Source organism: Octopus bimaculoides, chromosome 1 (genome assembly GCF_046866305.1).
Source record: "Octopus bimaculoides isolate indiv1 chromosome 1, ASM4686630v1, whole genome shotgun sequence".
Classification (NCBI taxonomy): Eukaryota; Metazoa; Mollusca; class Cephalopoda; order Octopoda; family Octopodidae; genus Octopus; species Octopus bimaculoides.
The window spans coordinates 201,378,489-201,394,261 of record NC_142928.1 but is presented as its reverse complement, the minus strand read 5'-3'; the positions used below and the strand labels follow the sequence as shown (position 1 = coordinate 201,394,261).

General features: G+C 38.0%; 2 protein-coding genes across 8 annotated transcripts in view; both read left to right on the top strand.

Annotated features, from left to right (window-relative positions):
• LOC106880778 (protein mono-ADP-ribosyltransferase PARP15) overlaps nucleotides 1-6,029 on the top strand; it is a 61,303-nt gene extending 55,274 nt beyond the window's left edge. For all 5 annotated transcript variants that reach the window (XM_089339779.1, XM_089339919.1, XM_089339818.1 and 2 more), the window contains 3 exons: nucleotides 3,094-3,227; nucleotides 3,600-3,777; nucleotides 5,573-6,029. In XM_089339779.1, coding sequence (XP_089195905.1) covers nucleotides 3,094-3,227; nucleotides 3,600-3,777; nucleotides 5,573-5,841 — 581 coding nt within the window. In that variant the 3' untranslated portion in view covers nucleotides 5,842-6,029. The remainder of the gene's footprint in view (nucleotides 1-3,093; nucleotides 3,228-3,599; nucleotides 3,778-5,572) is intronic.
• Nucleotides 6,030-14,682: 8,653 nt separating this feature from the next.
• The window catches only part of LOC106880777 (uncharacterized), a 52,493-nt gene continuing 51,402 nt past the window's right edge, over nucleotides 14,683-15,773 (top strand). Inside the window, exon 1 of one of the 3 annotated variants that reach the window (XM_089339468.1) lies at nucleotides 14,683-15,169. The gene's annotated coding sequence lies outside the window, so the exon portion shown is untranslated. The remainder of the gene's footprint in view (nucleotides 15,170-15,773) is intronic. The other 2 variants (XM_089339412.1, XM_089339347.1) reach the window with 2 other exon arrangements.

Genomic DNA, 15,773 nt, shown 5'->3' with positions numbered 1-15,773 from the left:
TCATGGAGGCAAAGTGTCTGTACTCATTTTGAGCGTTGGGCTTCAAGGAGGCAAAGTGTCTGTACTCATTTTGAGCGTTGGGCCTCATGGAGGCAAAGTGTCTGTACTCATTTTGAGCGTTGGGCTTCAAGGAGGCAAAGTGTCTGTACTCATTTTGAGCGTTGGGCCTCATGGAGGCAAAGTGTCTGTACTCATTTTGAGCGTTGGGCTTCAAGGAGGCAAAGTGTCTGTACTCATTTTGAGCGTTGGGCCTCATGGAGGCAAAGTGTCTGTACTCATTTTGAGCGTTGGGCTTCAAGGAGGCAAAGTGTCTGTACTCATTTTGAGCGTTGGGCCTCATGGAGGCAAAGTGTCTGTACTCATTTTGAGCGTTGGGCTTCAAGGAGGCAAAGTGTCTGTACTCATTTTGAGCGTTGGGCCTCATGGAGACAAAGTGACTGAGTTCTTTTCAAGCATTGGGCCTTACAGAGGCAACGTGGCTACATTCCTTTCGAGTGTTGGGCCTGATGGAAGCAATGACCAAAACCTTTGGCATTATGTCTTGCTTGAGAAGAAGACGCATCAAGCCGAGGAGAATCAGTCATAGCAGATACTGGTGTCATGCAAAGTGGCACCTGTGCCAGTGGCACATAACAGTACCCCACTATCATCAAAATGGCACCCATGCTGGTGGTACATAAAAGTACCCATTACACTCTCGGACTGGTTGGCATTAGGAAGGGCATCAGCCGTAGAAAACCATGCCAAATCAGACTGGAGTCTGGTGCAGCCTTCCAGTGTGCCAGCTTAGTCAAACCGTCCAACCCATGCCAGCATGGACAAGGGATGGTAAATGATGATGGTGATGATTATACACACACACACACACACACACACACACACACACACACATATATATATATATATATATATATATATATATATATATATCGAGGCAGAGAAACGATATCAAATCAGAATGGAACCTTGAGCACCTTTCTGGCTTACCATTTCCAGTCAAATGGTCCAACCCATGCTAGCATGGAAAGCAGATGTTAAATGATGATGAGAGTGTAGTGGGTGCTTTTACGTGCCTCCGGCATGAGGGCTAGTCAGGCGGTACTGGCAACAGCCATGCTCAAATGGTATTTTCCATGTACCATTAGCACAAGTGCTAGTAAGACGACACAGGTAATGATCACGCTGGAATGGTACTTATTACGTGCCACTGGCACAAGGCCACACAGCAACCTTGGCTACGCTCAGGCTCCGATGGTGCTCTTAGCACTCCACTAGCAAGGATGCTAGTCATGTGGTGCTGTCATCAAATTTGATTCCGATTTCACTTGCCTCAACAGGTCTCCACAAGCATAGTTTAGTGTCAAATGAAAGAAAGGTATGCCTAAATGGGCTGGTTACACCACCGGCATAGGCCATAGGTTATGGTCTCACTTGGCCTGCTGGGTCTTTTCAAGCACAGCATATTTCCAAAGGTCTCGGTCACTAGTCATTGCCTCTGTGAAGCCAAACGTTCTAAGTTTGTGCTTCACCACCTCATCCCAGATCTTCCTGGGTCTACTTCTTCCACAGATTCCCTCAACTGCTAGGGTGTGACACTTTTTGACACAGCTATCCACATCCATTTGTACCACATGACCATACCAGTGCAGTCGTCTCTCTTGCACACCATATCTGATGCTTCTTAGGTACAACTTTTCTCTCAAGGCACTTATATTCTGTCGAGTATGCACACTGACATTACACATCCATCAGAGCATACTGGCTTTGTTCCTTGCAAGCTTACGCATGTCCTCAGCAGTCACGGCCCATGTTTCACTGCCATGTAACATGGCTGTTCGTACACAAGCATCATACAGTCTGCCTTTTACTCTGAGTGAGAGGCCCTTTGTCACCAGCAGAGGTAAGAGCTCTCTGAACTTTGCCCAGGCTATTCTTATTCTAGCAGAGCATCCACCCCGGCTACTGACTTGATCACCTAGGTAATGGAAGCTGTCAACTACTTCTAGTTTTTCTCCCTGGAATGTGGCAGAAGTTGTTTTCTGCACATTCCCAGTATTTATAGCACCTGAGCATTTGCCACACACAAAAAAACTATCTTCCCAGTTAACCTGCCTTTGATATTGCTGCACCTCTTATGTGTCCACAGCTTACACTGGGTACATCTTATAGAGTTTCTACCTAAGCCTTTTCTACAGATCGAGCAGGGCCATCTACCTGAAGGGGTTTGTGTTTTGTCTACCTTCCTGCTTATTAGGACTTTGGTTTTAGCTAGGTTGACTCTAAGGCCCTTCGATTCTAATCCTTGCTTCCACACCTGATAGTGGACTCAGCAATTAGTGCAAAGTCATCAGCATAGAGGAGCTCCCAGGGGCATCCTGTTTTGAATTCTTCTGTTATTGCCTGGAGGACTACCATAAATAAGAGGGGGATGAGGACTGAAACTAGGTGGACCCCTACCTCTACCCAGAATTCTTCACTCTACTCATTGCCAACCCTTACCTTACTGGCAGCATCTCTGTACATGGCTCGCACAGCTATCACTAACCATTCTTCTATCCCAAGTTTCCTCATTGACCACCAGATAAGGGATCTGGGGACCCTGTCAAAGGCTTTCTGCATGTCAATGAAAGCCAGAGACTGACTCCTATGCAGGTGGCACGTAAAAAACACCATTTTAAGCATGGCCGTTGCCAGTACTGTGTGACTGGCCCTCGGGCCGGTGGCACATAAAAGCACCCACTACACTCTCGGAGTGGTTGGCGTTAGGAAGGGCATCCAGCTGTAGAAACTCTGCCAGATCAGATTGGAGCCTGGTGCAGCCTTCTGGCTTGCCAGTCCTCAGTCAAATCATCCAACCTATGCTAGCATGGAAAGCAAACGTTAAATGATGATGATGATGATGATATATATATATATATATATATATATATATACTGCTACTACAGTGCTCTGTTTAATATTTCAGTATTTCTTGCCTAAACACCAAAATTAATCAAAATATTCCTGTTTTTTTTTTTTTAACTTTCAACAGAAAAAGGTTTCATAATTTTATTTTTGTTGTTCTGAAATATTTGATTTCTATTTCAAATCTAGAATTGATCCCTGATACATGGTCACCAATGGGAGACGAGGAATTAATGAAAATTGTTCCAGTCACAAATGGACCAGAATATGATGACATCCAGGCCACTTTCCGTCGGAATTCTCCTTCATCTCGTATAATCAGTGTTTGTATTTTTACTTCTATTTATAAACAATATTTGATGGTTTATTGTTTTAAAAATGTTAAGCGACGTTTTCTTTGCATAAAAGATTTAAATCTCATTGCATGAACCTATTTTAGGATGGTCTTATGTGTTTTTGGATATTCACAAGAAATCTTGGCTCAACAAAAATACCTCTGCTTTAACTTCTTGCATTGAATTGTAAATGCAACACCATTTTTGCTGCTAAACTATTGTGCCTTACCAAAATTTACAGTTGAATCAAAATTTGTATCAAAAAAACAGATAGGGTTGGGGTTTTTCACCATAAACATTATTTCCTTGTCAAAGAAGTGAATTGATTGTCTTTTCATAAATGTATTTCCTTTTCTACAGATTGAGAGAATTCAAAATAAACCATTATACCAGAGATACCAAGCATTGAAAAAACAATTTGAGGCAGAAAATCCAAAGGTTAAAATTGAAGTTGATGGCCTTTGGCATGGTACTGCTGCAGAATCTGTTAAAAGAATAAATAAATATGGATTCAACTATAGATATTGTCATAAAAATGGTAAGTATATATTCTCGAAGTGGCAACAGTAGTGTCCTCCACCCACCCTCCATATTGGCCTGAGTTGGACAGACTGTCACTGTCCACATTGGTCCTTTCTCACACAGAGAGGACAGAGGACGTAATGTTGCTTACACATTCCATGTTTGGCATCATTTCTACTGCCAGGTACCCTTCCTAACATCTTCTACTCTAGAGTAAACCAGGTGTATTTTATTATTGTGGAATCAACACTTTCATTTGTTTTCCTTGCTGGATTGGGAGGAAGGGTCTGTCCCCATCCATTAATGTTCCTCTTGAACCTTTGTAAATGAAAATATTGCAAGAAAGATATTAGAAGGGGTGGAATTCCGGAGGGATAATGCTATGGGGAAGAAGGACTAGATATAATGGAGGGTCTGCGGGACTGGACACAAGTATCAACAAGGGAACACCAGGCCTAGCAATCACCATTCTGAGTTTGTCAATTATAGATATGCAGAGATAATCGATACAGTGTTATTAAGTCTCATTGAAATATTCAATGTCTGCTACGGCCTAGAAATTGGTTAAGGGACATTTAATAACTGAACAGACATTTGTTAAACCAGCAGTGGTACCACCACAGAGTTGACTCCATTTAGATATCTCAAATGATCCTCTCTCACTAACTCTTTTATCCTCTTTTTGGAATTAGATTTTGATGTGAATGGTGAATATGGATATGGGGTGAGTAGAAGAGTGGTGTTCCACAAAATGCCATCCAAACAAGTTCAATGGTAAATATTGGCAAGGGACAGGCTTTTAATATATCTCTTCTGACAAAGTGTTTGGAACTATTAAATGCTTGCAGAGTTTTAATGACATACATCTGTCAACTGACATGAGACTCATTCTGGAAGTTTCTGTTGACATTGCTGGGTACGTAATTGGGAGAAATAACCCTGCTTGGACATCTCTAATCTCTATTGTTATTGTTTGTTGTGTGTGTGTGTGTGTGTGTGTGTGTGTGTATACACACTAGCAGTGTAGCCCGGCGTTGCCCAAGAAATTTAATTGATTTTAGTAATACTTGAAATCGATCTCATTGCGTTCTTCTCGTACTGATGTATAAATAACTTACATATAAAACGGGTGAATGTGGCAGAAAAATGTATATTTGGCACATTGTAGCTCAATTGAACAACATGTTATCTTGGGTCAAATGAGATGGTCTGGGTGTGTCATTAGAATGAAAGACGAGAGTTTGCCAAAGCATCTTTTTTATGCCTGGAAAGGAAAAATGATTCAGCACTCTGAACTTAAAAGGGCCTGTCGTAAAGGAACAATTGGGACTGTAATCAGCAGTGAACATTGGATATGTATTGTGTGTGATTGTTCTGCTGTCAAAAGCAGGATACGTGAATCATATGAAGTCACATGAAAATCGAAATGCCCAAACTGGTAATAATCTTGGACACCAACTGCCTCCTACAACTAGTGTCATGTGTCACAAAACTTGTAAGACAATATCTGGATTTAAAAGACATATGCTAGTTCACAAAAACATTCCTTCAGAATCAGGTTCCAAAGGGCAAAGACATAGAAGAAACTTGAATACCTGTCACTTATGTTCGAAACCCTGTCAGTCAGCAGCTGGTCTTAAAAGTCATCTGAGGGCTCATTAATGGATGGATTGTGCTGTGTGATGGGGTGTGGTGTGTTGATGGGACAGCTGTAGTCTGTCAAGATGAAGCAATAATCATATATGTATATATCACATATATATATATATATATATATATATATATATATATATATATTTTTCTATCCTTAGCTACAGCATATGGTGAAGGTGTTTATTTTGTCAGAGACATCCGTTATTCTGCATGTGATACCTATTCTACTCCTGACCGTTACGGAATAAAGAAAATATACAAATGCAGTGTTCTTGTGGGAAAAGTGATGCGAGGACAACATGGATTAAAAGTTTTACAGGATTCTTACAATTCTGCTGTTGATAATATTCAAAGACCCAGTATTTATGTTATTTTTCATGACTCTCAAGCATATCCTAATTACTTGATTACATTCTCTAATTATTGAATATAATTGGAATTCATAAAATACATATGATGTAAACAGAAATAAATTTAACAAAGGAAAGACAAAGAAAAAACAAAACAAAAGAAAGACACAGAAAATACAGGAAATTCTCTAATTCTAGGTGCAATCCTATGGTCTTTTCTAAGAATAAAACTATTCAAAACAATATTTTTCTATCATTCACACAATATTGTTGTCATTTTTTATCTTTTTTACTTGAGAAAGAATTATTGCTAAATATTAAAATACATGAAGATAGGTGGCTCAGTGGTTAAAGCATCGGGTTCACAATCATGAAGTAATGAGTTCAATTCCCAGGCCAGGCTGTGTGTTATTACATCACTGGTGCCAAGCTGTATTGGCCTTTGCCTTTCCCTTGGATAACATTGGTGGTGCGGAGAGAGGGGAGGCTGGTATGGATGGGTGACTGCTGGTCTTCCATAAACAAACCTTGCCTGGACTTGTGCCTTGGAGGAGAACTTTCTAGGTGCAATCCCATGGTCATTCATGACTGAAAGGGGTCTTTACCCTTTTGATATAAAACGCAGGCTGAAGGGGGCAAGCCAGCAGAACCATTAGCATGTTGGGCAAAATGCTTAGCAGCAATCCCTCTGGCTTTACATTCTGAGTTCAAATTCCATCGAGGTTGACTTTGCTTTTCATCCTTTCGGGGCCTATAAAATAAGTACCAGTTGAACACTGGGGGGTCAATATAATCAACTCACCTGTTCCCATGAAATTGCTGGCCTTGTTCTCTCTCTCTAATTAAAATTTAATCTTATATCATTTTTCATAATTTGCATTCTAATCATCTGCAGACACACATTTGAATATGTTTCTGTTTCATCCATTGACTCATGGCCAGGCTGTGAAACAGAGTTATTTATTTATGGTTGTATAAAGGAACGGAAATGATACAGAGGTGTGCTCAGAGAAACACCTTACCTCGAATACCTGTTAACGACTCTTTGGTCATCTATTAAGATGAAGCAATCATCATATATGTATGTGTGTGTGTATATATATATATATATATATATATATATATATATATATATACACATACATATACACACACACAAATCTTTTTTTCTGTTCTTAATCACTGGATTTGGTAAAGGTGTTTGTTTTGCCTGAAATACCTGTTAATGACTCTATTTGGTACATCTTACTTCAAATACCTGTTAACAACACTATTTCGCCATCTGTCAAGATGAAGCAATCATCATATGTGTATATATATAACGGTTACAAAAGAACTGATAAACAAGTTGCTACCAGTTGTAACGGCTGGTTCATCGTTGCAGTCGAGGGTTACCAATTTTAATGATTGCTGTTAAGATGTTGGTTGCCAGTATGCAAGATAGAAGAAAAACAGTGATTGAAGTTGTAAAAAGATTTTTATTTACCGTTACTTTGTATATCTCCAAAACCACAACGGGTTGGTATGTATGATTAATAAATGGAAAAGCATGCGGGGTAAAAAGAGTCAATTTCGCCCGGTATGTGTGTACGCGATCTCATGGTAGCATATATAGAGAGATATAGTAATGTTACAGAGAAAAGAAAGCGAGTTAGTGAAAGTGAGAGAGTCAAGGGAAGTTGTCTTGCATAGTCGCTGATTGTAACTTTCTTTTTCCCTCTGGCCATTTGGTCTCTAGTGGCTACTTGCTTGTGGCCATGACTAGTTGTCATTTCACTAACTGATGGTCACTCTCACTAACTGCCTTTAGCTTACGGAGTTCTTGTTTTTATAACTATTCAAAACTAGCCAGAAAAATAGACATATTGTTGAGAACAATAGATTTCGTTGGTGGTCTGTTGTCTCTATTCTAGCTTTTGGTGATCTATAAGAGGTTAGAAGGGTCAAGTGGTAAAGACATTATTCTGCTTGGCGAAGGCATCTGGCAAATGTAACTGTTGTCACTCACAGAAAAACTATTGTTTTACCGCGAGAAAAATGCTGTTGGGCTGTTAATTGAAATTTGGCGATCGAGGATCGAATCCAGGCTATGCCTGCATGATCCACAACATAACTCCCCTACCAGAGAAACTCCAAGAAAAAGGAAACAACCAATCGAGGAAGAGAAAGAAATACATTACTGAGGAAGAATTTTGCATATCAGGAGAGAGGATCATTGAAGTGTATATGGGACAGTTTTCTATTCATGTGAGCCCTTTTGGGCACTCTATTTTCCTTGCCAGAAGGGCTCGCAACCCATGGGCCAAGGGAGGTTAGATGATGGGGGGGGGGTATGTATGTATGGCTAGTGACACACACACACACGCACGCAGGTTATGTGTGTGTGTGTGTCACTGAATCCATTCACACACACATACATAACCTGCGTGTGTGTGTGTGTGTGTGTCACTGTAGCCATACATACATAACCTCTCTCTCTCTCACACACTAACAAAAGAACTTCACCACACTTTCTGTCTCGCATACTCACTATAAAAAGGAAATAAAAATAATTTCAGTTATCTCTTTCTTTCTTTCTTTCTTTCTTTCTCTCTCTCACATACGCACACCAGCAACATTACACACACACACGCCAATTTCAAAAGAAATCGTGCTCTCTCTATCTCTTTCACTTTTACGACTGGCACTGGTATCGTCAGATTGCCTTTTACACATTTATATTGTGTAATTCACTGACAAATTGTTACATTCCTCTTTGTTTCATTGTTGTTAAATAAATGGATTGTCAATAAACTTTTCTCTTCAGCATGAAATATAAACAAAACTCTTTCGCTCCCAAAGTAGTATATGTGTGTGTGTGAGAGAGTGAGAAGGGGGAGAAAGATGAACGATTTAAAATAAATATATTTTAATTGTTGTGTGAGAAAGTATATATAATCTCATTATAAAATATAGTGTCTTTCAAAAACATCCTATATTTGAAACTATATCTCATGTTTAAGAAAAAAAAAGCATTTTACGTTGACCCTCTGTCTTCCTTACTCACACCTACCTTTTCTTTTGTTAGACGCTTTCTGTCTCCCTCTCCCACTTTTCTTTACTTTTTTTGTTAGACACTGGTAAACAATCTGTAACTCTACCTCACTCCTCCTCTCACACACACACACACATCAACACACAATTTCTCTCCCTCACTTTGCCATGTTAGCAAACATCAACATTGGTAAGAATTATGGTTGAAAATCGATTTTTACAGCTATATGCGGGTGCCTCTGAGAGAAAAAGTTGACGAAAATGCAAATAGGGTCATGACGAATGTCCTCCTAAAATTGGAGCGACATGCGTGCTAATTTGTTGACGTGCATAAATTACATTCACATACACACACACACACATCCTGCCTTTTATATATACAGATGTTTACAAGTACACCAGCACGAAAAATCGCCCTTTTTTTTTAGTTTTTAAATATTTTTAGTGGATTGCTATGTTTTCAATTATGGAGATTCTGAATATGCAAAAAACCATTTAAAAAAATTTTTTAATTCTCCCACCTCACCTCCAAATTTTTTAATTTTAACTTTTCTATTTTTTTTTCAATCGACGTGGAAAAATAGAGATTAAGAATATGGGGGGAAATAAATAATTAATTTCAAATTTTCTATGAGGAAACTCCAAAACTGATTCATACACCCCTTGCCACTTCATGCTAGGGTTGCCAACCGTCCTTTATTTCAAAGGACAGTCCTTTATTCAGCGCTATTTGTCTTTGTCCTTTATTGAGATTTGAAATGACACTATTTGTCCTTTATTTTGAAATCGTTTTGACTGGTAGTTCAATTTCCTGCTCTCAAGATGTGACTGCAAAAGCGTTTACTTCTTGTGAGAGTGCAAAATGTCAACTCTGCAGTCTGCACAATACCAGAAATACAGAGCGGCAGACCGCAGACCAGGGTGTAAAATTAGCCTCATTTTATGTATAACTCAATTCTCCATTTCAAAACCGAAGGCAGACGAGAAAACGAGAAAATCGTAAACTATCTTACTAAATATGAGAATCATCACCAAGAAAAAAGAAAAGAAAAAAAGGAGGTGCCGTTGGACATTTGGAAAGGCAATACCTCCGCCTGAACTGAACTGGGACTCACGAAGAAGAAGAACCAAAACAAATATGGCGTATTATACAAGGTAGTGATGAAGCCCTTTACAAAATCAAGCCATAATTTGTTGTAAATACCAGAACAGTGAAATCTATGTGAGAAAACTTGTAATAGTAGTGCCAATATTTTATGTTAATATCAGATAACAATATTAATTGAAAGTGTGTTTTTGAGACATGATAATTTTTATATTGTTACAAGAATGTACTGATTAGGCCCAACTTTTCAAGTGCTAGCATTTCAGTTTCAGTTCACATTCAAGTTATGCACCTTTCAGATACATGTTTCTCGGGCCATATCTTTTTGTTTAATATCGTCATGGTTTGGTGAAAAATTATAATTAGTAATTATTATTTTCAAATTCAATACAGCTAGTGAAATCATCGTGAGCCTGTGAGGCCCAGAGCTTGTTGCTCGTTCAGTTGGATGCTAGTTCTCTTGCACCCTACTCCCATTAAATGGCCAAGAACTAGGCTAGAGAATATTTCTTTAAGTAAGTTAATTTCAGGAGTTTGAAGTTATAAGAAATTCTGGGCTTTCTGCACTAGCATAATTTGCTTTTTCAGAAGCTAAATAGACCTACCATAGCCTAATCTATATTCACATATTATTTGAAATATCTTCTAATGGTGTCTGTGTGAGTGTGCGGATATGATTGATTATTGACCTGCTTGAAGTGCATGCCTCGATTCTAGACCTTGCTTCGCAACATATATTTTATTTCAATGCTAAATCAATTATTTTCTTTCCCAGGGTTTTAATATATTAGTAAGGCGGGACTGCAGCGACTGCTTAATATTTTGTAGTGATGGAACCCTCAGTGAAAAAGAAGAGATTGTGCTCATATAACAAAGACTGGGAAAAGGAGTACGAATGGTTGGCAGCAACTAATAATCCACAAGAGGCAAAGTGCATTATTTGTAATAGTACCATTAAGATTGGCCACATATGGCTGTCGTAGCTGTCAAACAACGTAACACTTCTGATAACCATAAGAGTAACCGCAATGCTTCAGTTTCCAAATCTTTGATTGATAAATTTTTCATAAAAGCCAATACAAAAGAAGAAGATAATGTAATTACTTTAGAAGAAGCTCAAATATATCATGCAGTTAAACACAATCGTTCCTACAACTCCCTTGATTGTAGCTTGAAATTGAATTCAAGCTAGGATTCCAAAGTAGTTGGAAAGATATGTTGTGATCGGACCAAATGGGAGGCCATATAGTTACGAATGTGTTAGGTAAAAAAGCATTAGAGGTAGTATTGAAAGATTTGAAACAACATGATCCCCCTCTATACTTTTGCCTTCAAAATGAAGTTTGGTCATCCTTCGATACAAGTACTGAAAACGTCAAGCAACCTCGTGCCTTTATTTACATCAATTCGGCAGTCTCCGTAAAAAATGTTGTGTTAGGGAAGTGGGAAAGAACACGAAAGAGATAGAGAGAGCGCACGCGAGTTGGCATGCTAACAGTAGCTCTGGTAAGCAGCAAACAACAAGGAAAAAGAAAAAAAGTAAACAACAAGCAAAAAGAAAAAAAACATACCGCCTTGACTTTTTTTGAGAATGCTGATGAATGTGCCGATGGAATGTTTAAGATGTTTGAGAAAGACTATGGAGAATTTGCAACCAGACTGAGAAAGAGTTTCATGTTTTAGTGCAGATAATGCAAATTGCAATTTTGGAATAAAGCATTCTTTATATACTAACATTCTCATACTAAATGACAGTGTTATTAAAGCTAATTGCAATGCACACATTTTACATAATTCAGTAAAAAGTTCTTTGGAAAACTTGAATGTAGATGTAGAAAATTCCTCCTAGGCCCACCAATTTCCTAATCTCACTCACGTAATTATCTATCTGCTCGCCAGACCATCCCATCCTCCCGAGCTTGCTGTAGGCGTTAAAAGCCACCCCACCCCATCTCAGTGTATGCGTCCTTCAGCCGCTCTTCAATTTTCTTCGCTTTCTCATGGTCCGCCTCATCCATCTCCAGGTAGAGATTCAGGTGGAGATAAAGGACATGGATCGCACCCCCTTTCGGTTATTTTCGACATGCTAGAAACAGCAGCTAAATGACGAATCACGTTTTCAAAATTTTAATTTCCTCCATCCCCTTTTTTTCTTTGCCAGAGGGGTGGAGAGGGGGAAATTAAAATTTTGGAAAGGCGTTTTTGGAGTTTTCAAAATCTTCAATTTTTAAGTACGCTTCAACCGGAAAGTCCAACAAGCTAGAAACAACAGCCAAACCGAAGATCCACTTTCTAAATACGAATTACCAAAACAAAAAAAAAAATTTTTTTTTAAATGTCATTTTGTTGTCGTGTTTGTGCAAAAAAATCTAATTTTCACAAACCTCTCTTAATTCCAAAAGATCTTTGAGTGCAACATGTTCACTTTCTGTCACAGATGCGCTGGCGGAGTGCAGGGGTGTTTATTTAGTTTTGAAAAATTGAAATTTTACAAATTTTTTTTCTTTTTGCCGAATCATAATTTTTCTACGTATTTTGCCAAAAAAATTTCTGAAAAAGTGAAAAGTTGGTGGGGGTGGGATTCAAATTTTGAAAAGCCTTTTTTTAAAAAACATAAAAAAAACGTAAAGGAGTGCAGTCCGACTCCAAATTACATTTTCAAAATTATTATTTCTCACACCCCCACCCCAATTTCTAGATTCTTAACTTTTTTTCGAATTTTTTTAATCCATGTAGAAAAATACAGATTACGAATCTGGAAATTTTTTTTCTTAACATTTCATTTTTCGGTTAATGTTTCTAATAATACCCGGAAATGAAATGAAAAAAAAAATAGTGCAACAGATGTAAAAAAAAAAATGTGTAGGAAACGAATACAAAAAAGTGTGTGGAAAATGAGCCTTTTTTTTTTAATGAAATTTTATATAAATACCTTTCAAACGGCATTACATTACGATTATAAAGAAATTTGTGGATAAAATCTTTTCCGACGGGGTGGGAAGAGGACTTCGAAAAATTCACAAGATCCGAGGTTTTCTTCCCCACTCTTTTTTTTTTTTTTTTTTGAACAATAATAAGGGGTGTGCGGCACATTAGGCATCCGTAATGTATGTCGTTTGAAAGGTATTTATATACAATTTCATTAAAAGATATTTATTTTCCTCAAAGTTATGGGTGAAAAACTCCGATCTTGTGAATTTTTCGAAGTTCTCTCCCCACAAATTTTTTTATAACTGTAATGTATGCCGTTTGAAATGTATTTATATAAAATTTCATGAAAAAAAAAACAAAACATTTTTCTTGAAAAGAATCCACTACACTCTCGGAGTGGTTGACGTTAGGAAGGGCATCCAACTGTAGAAACCTTGCCAAATCAGACTGGAGCCTGATTGCAGCCTCTTGGTTTTCCAGTCCTCAATCAAATCGTCCAACCCATGCCAGCACGGAAAGCAGACATTAAACGATGCTGATGATGATGATATATAAAGATGTATATAATTATGATATATACACCATCCAAAGTTTAGGTAAACTTCGTCACCCACTCACTCACCCTCTTACTCTTTCTTTCTCTCACTCTTTCTTGGTGAAAATCGTGCGGGTGAAATTTCCGAGGCTTCCACCTCACCCCACCCCGTTTTCCGGACCCCAAAAAGAGTTTTGTTGCATATTAGGAGATCACCGGAATTCATTCAACAATAAAAATAAAAATAAGATTTCCAATGATTCCTGGATATGGGGGTGTCCGGTTTCCCACCCTCCCTTTTCTCTGACCAAAATAAGGGATTTGTAGCATATTAGGAAGTCAAGGTACTTGATTCCACGCAAAACATCCGAGTTTTCTTTTTTTTTTTTCCTTTTGGAAAATTGCGCGGGTGAAAGGATCAAATAATACTTTTTCCTAAAAGTCACGAGGGAAAAACTCGGATCTTGTGAATTTTCCGAAGTCCTCTCCCCACCTCCCATTGCTTTCCGCGCATTTTTGTTTTCATATTCATGTCTTGCATATTGTTTTCGGGTGATATTGTAAACAGTAACCCACTATTTTTTTTTTCTTTTCCGGGTAATATTATAAACGTGAACTGCCCCTTTTCTTACCTCATCCCCTATCACCTCCCCCCCGCCCCGTTCTGGAAAAACTTCCTTGCTTTCTAAAAATGAAACATTCGGAAGTGATGCGTGGAGATTGGGGAACGGAATTTGAGTGTTTGTTGAAGAAAATTTTTGTTGTTTCTTTAAGAAATATTTTTTTTTAATTCTTAAATATTCAAAATCTCTATTTTTCTACGGGGATTAAAAAAAATAATAATTTCAAAAATAGGGAATGTGGGGGTTATTAAAATTCTGAAGACATGTTCTTAGGGCAAAATCCTAATCTCGTATATGGAAAACATAGGAATCCGAAGACATTTTGGAAAAAAAGAAGGGAGAGGGCGAAGATCAAGTTTCTAAATACGCTCATCGCGAATAGGAATTACAACATTAAAAAAATGGTAATTTCATTTGAAGCTGAGGTGTAATTCTATAATTCATACTGAAGTTTTACGTTGAGTGTATGTGCGCGTGCGCAAAAGAAGTTATTTTTACATACTTTCCTTAATTACAAAAGAAGAAAAACAAATTAAAGATTTGAAGGATTAGGGGAAATAGTCCAAACAGTCAAAGAAACAAAATAAATGAAAAACTAGCCAAAAACAGTAAAAAAAATATAGAATGATTTTGTTTAGCTGTTGTTTCTAGCATGTCGGGTTTTCTGATATTTTTGACGTCTGCTATTTTCAGTAGAATTCTACGCATGCGCGAAACATTCTGCGTGTTGAGTTTCTTCCAACACAAATCGATTTGTTTGAAAGTTTTGAGGAAACAAATTCTTGGATGGAGGTGCACACTTGGGTAGGTAAGACTCTGTTGTGTACCCACAAACTGAAGGTTTAAAGGTGGGGGGGGGACACTCCAATTAGTGGCTACCACTGGGGAAAAAATCCGATAAATTTCACCGATGTCATTGACCTACATTCACCGTGTGTTTCCTATTAAAGTTATTTCTTTCTCTCTCTATCACTTCTTTTGGGTGTGTTTCCATTTCGTCTGCTGTAAATAACAATTATAAACTTTTATCACAAACTTTTCGTACAAGTAAATTGTGTAAAAAAAAAAAAGGAAGTGTTAAACACTGATGTCATACGAAATTATTGTTAAACCAATGAACAGCTTAAAAACCATCAAATAAAGATTTAAGTTTCAGTTTTGTTCAGGGTTGTTACGAGGTAAGTTTTCGTTTTACATCTTCCTAATTGAATTTCTTTAATCCTGTCTCTCCATTGCTTTACAAATACTTTACAAAATCGCTTCCGATACTTTTCATTACATCATAACCGCATGACTTTCTTTTCTTATAACTTTCGGAATAGTTGATATTTTTTCCTCTTTTTTCATGAAATGTTCTACAAACACCTTTCAGATGACGTACATTACGATTAACAATTTAACTTTTAGAAAAATAGTTATTTTGCTTTCGAAATTTGGTCCAAACACCTTTCAGAGTATGTAGATTACGAGTCCTTTGTTACTTAATGTGAAAAGCTAAATTAGTCGTCTCTTTTACACATCTGACACAGGTTGCATGTCTACAAAACGAAACTGGAAATGTCCCCACAAAAATTGTCTTGTGTCTCTGGATGTATGCGTAGAAGTTCACAAGGTTCACGAGCTGGCAGAAACGGTAGCACGCCGGGTGAAATGCTTAGCGGTATTTCATCTGTCTCAACGTTCTGAGTTCAAATTCCACCGAGGTCGACTTTGCCTTTCATCCTTCCGGAAGTACCAGTTGTGTACTGGTTTCGATCTAATCGACTGGCTCCCTCCCCCAAA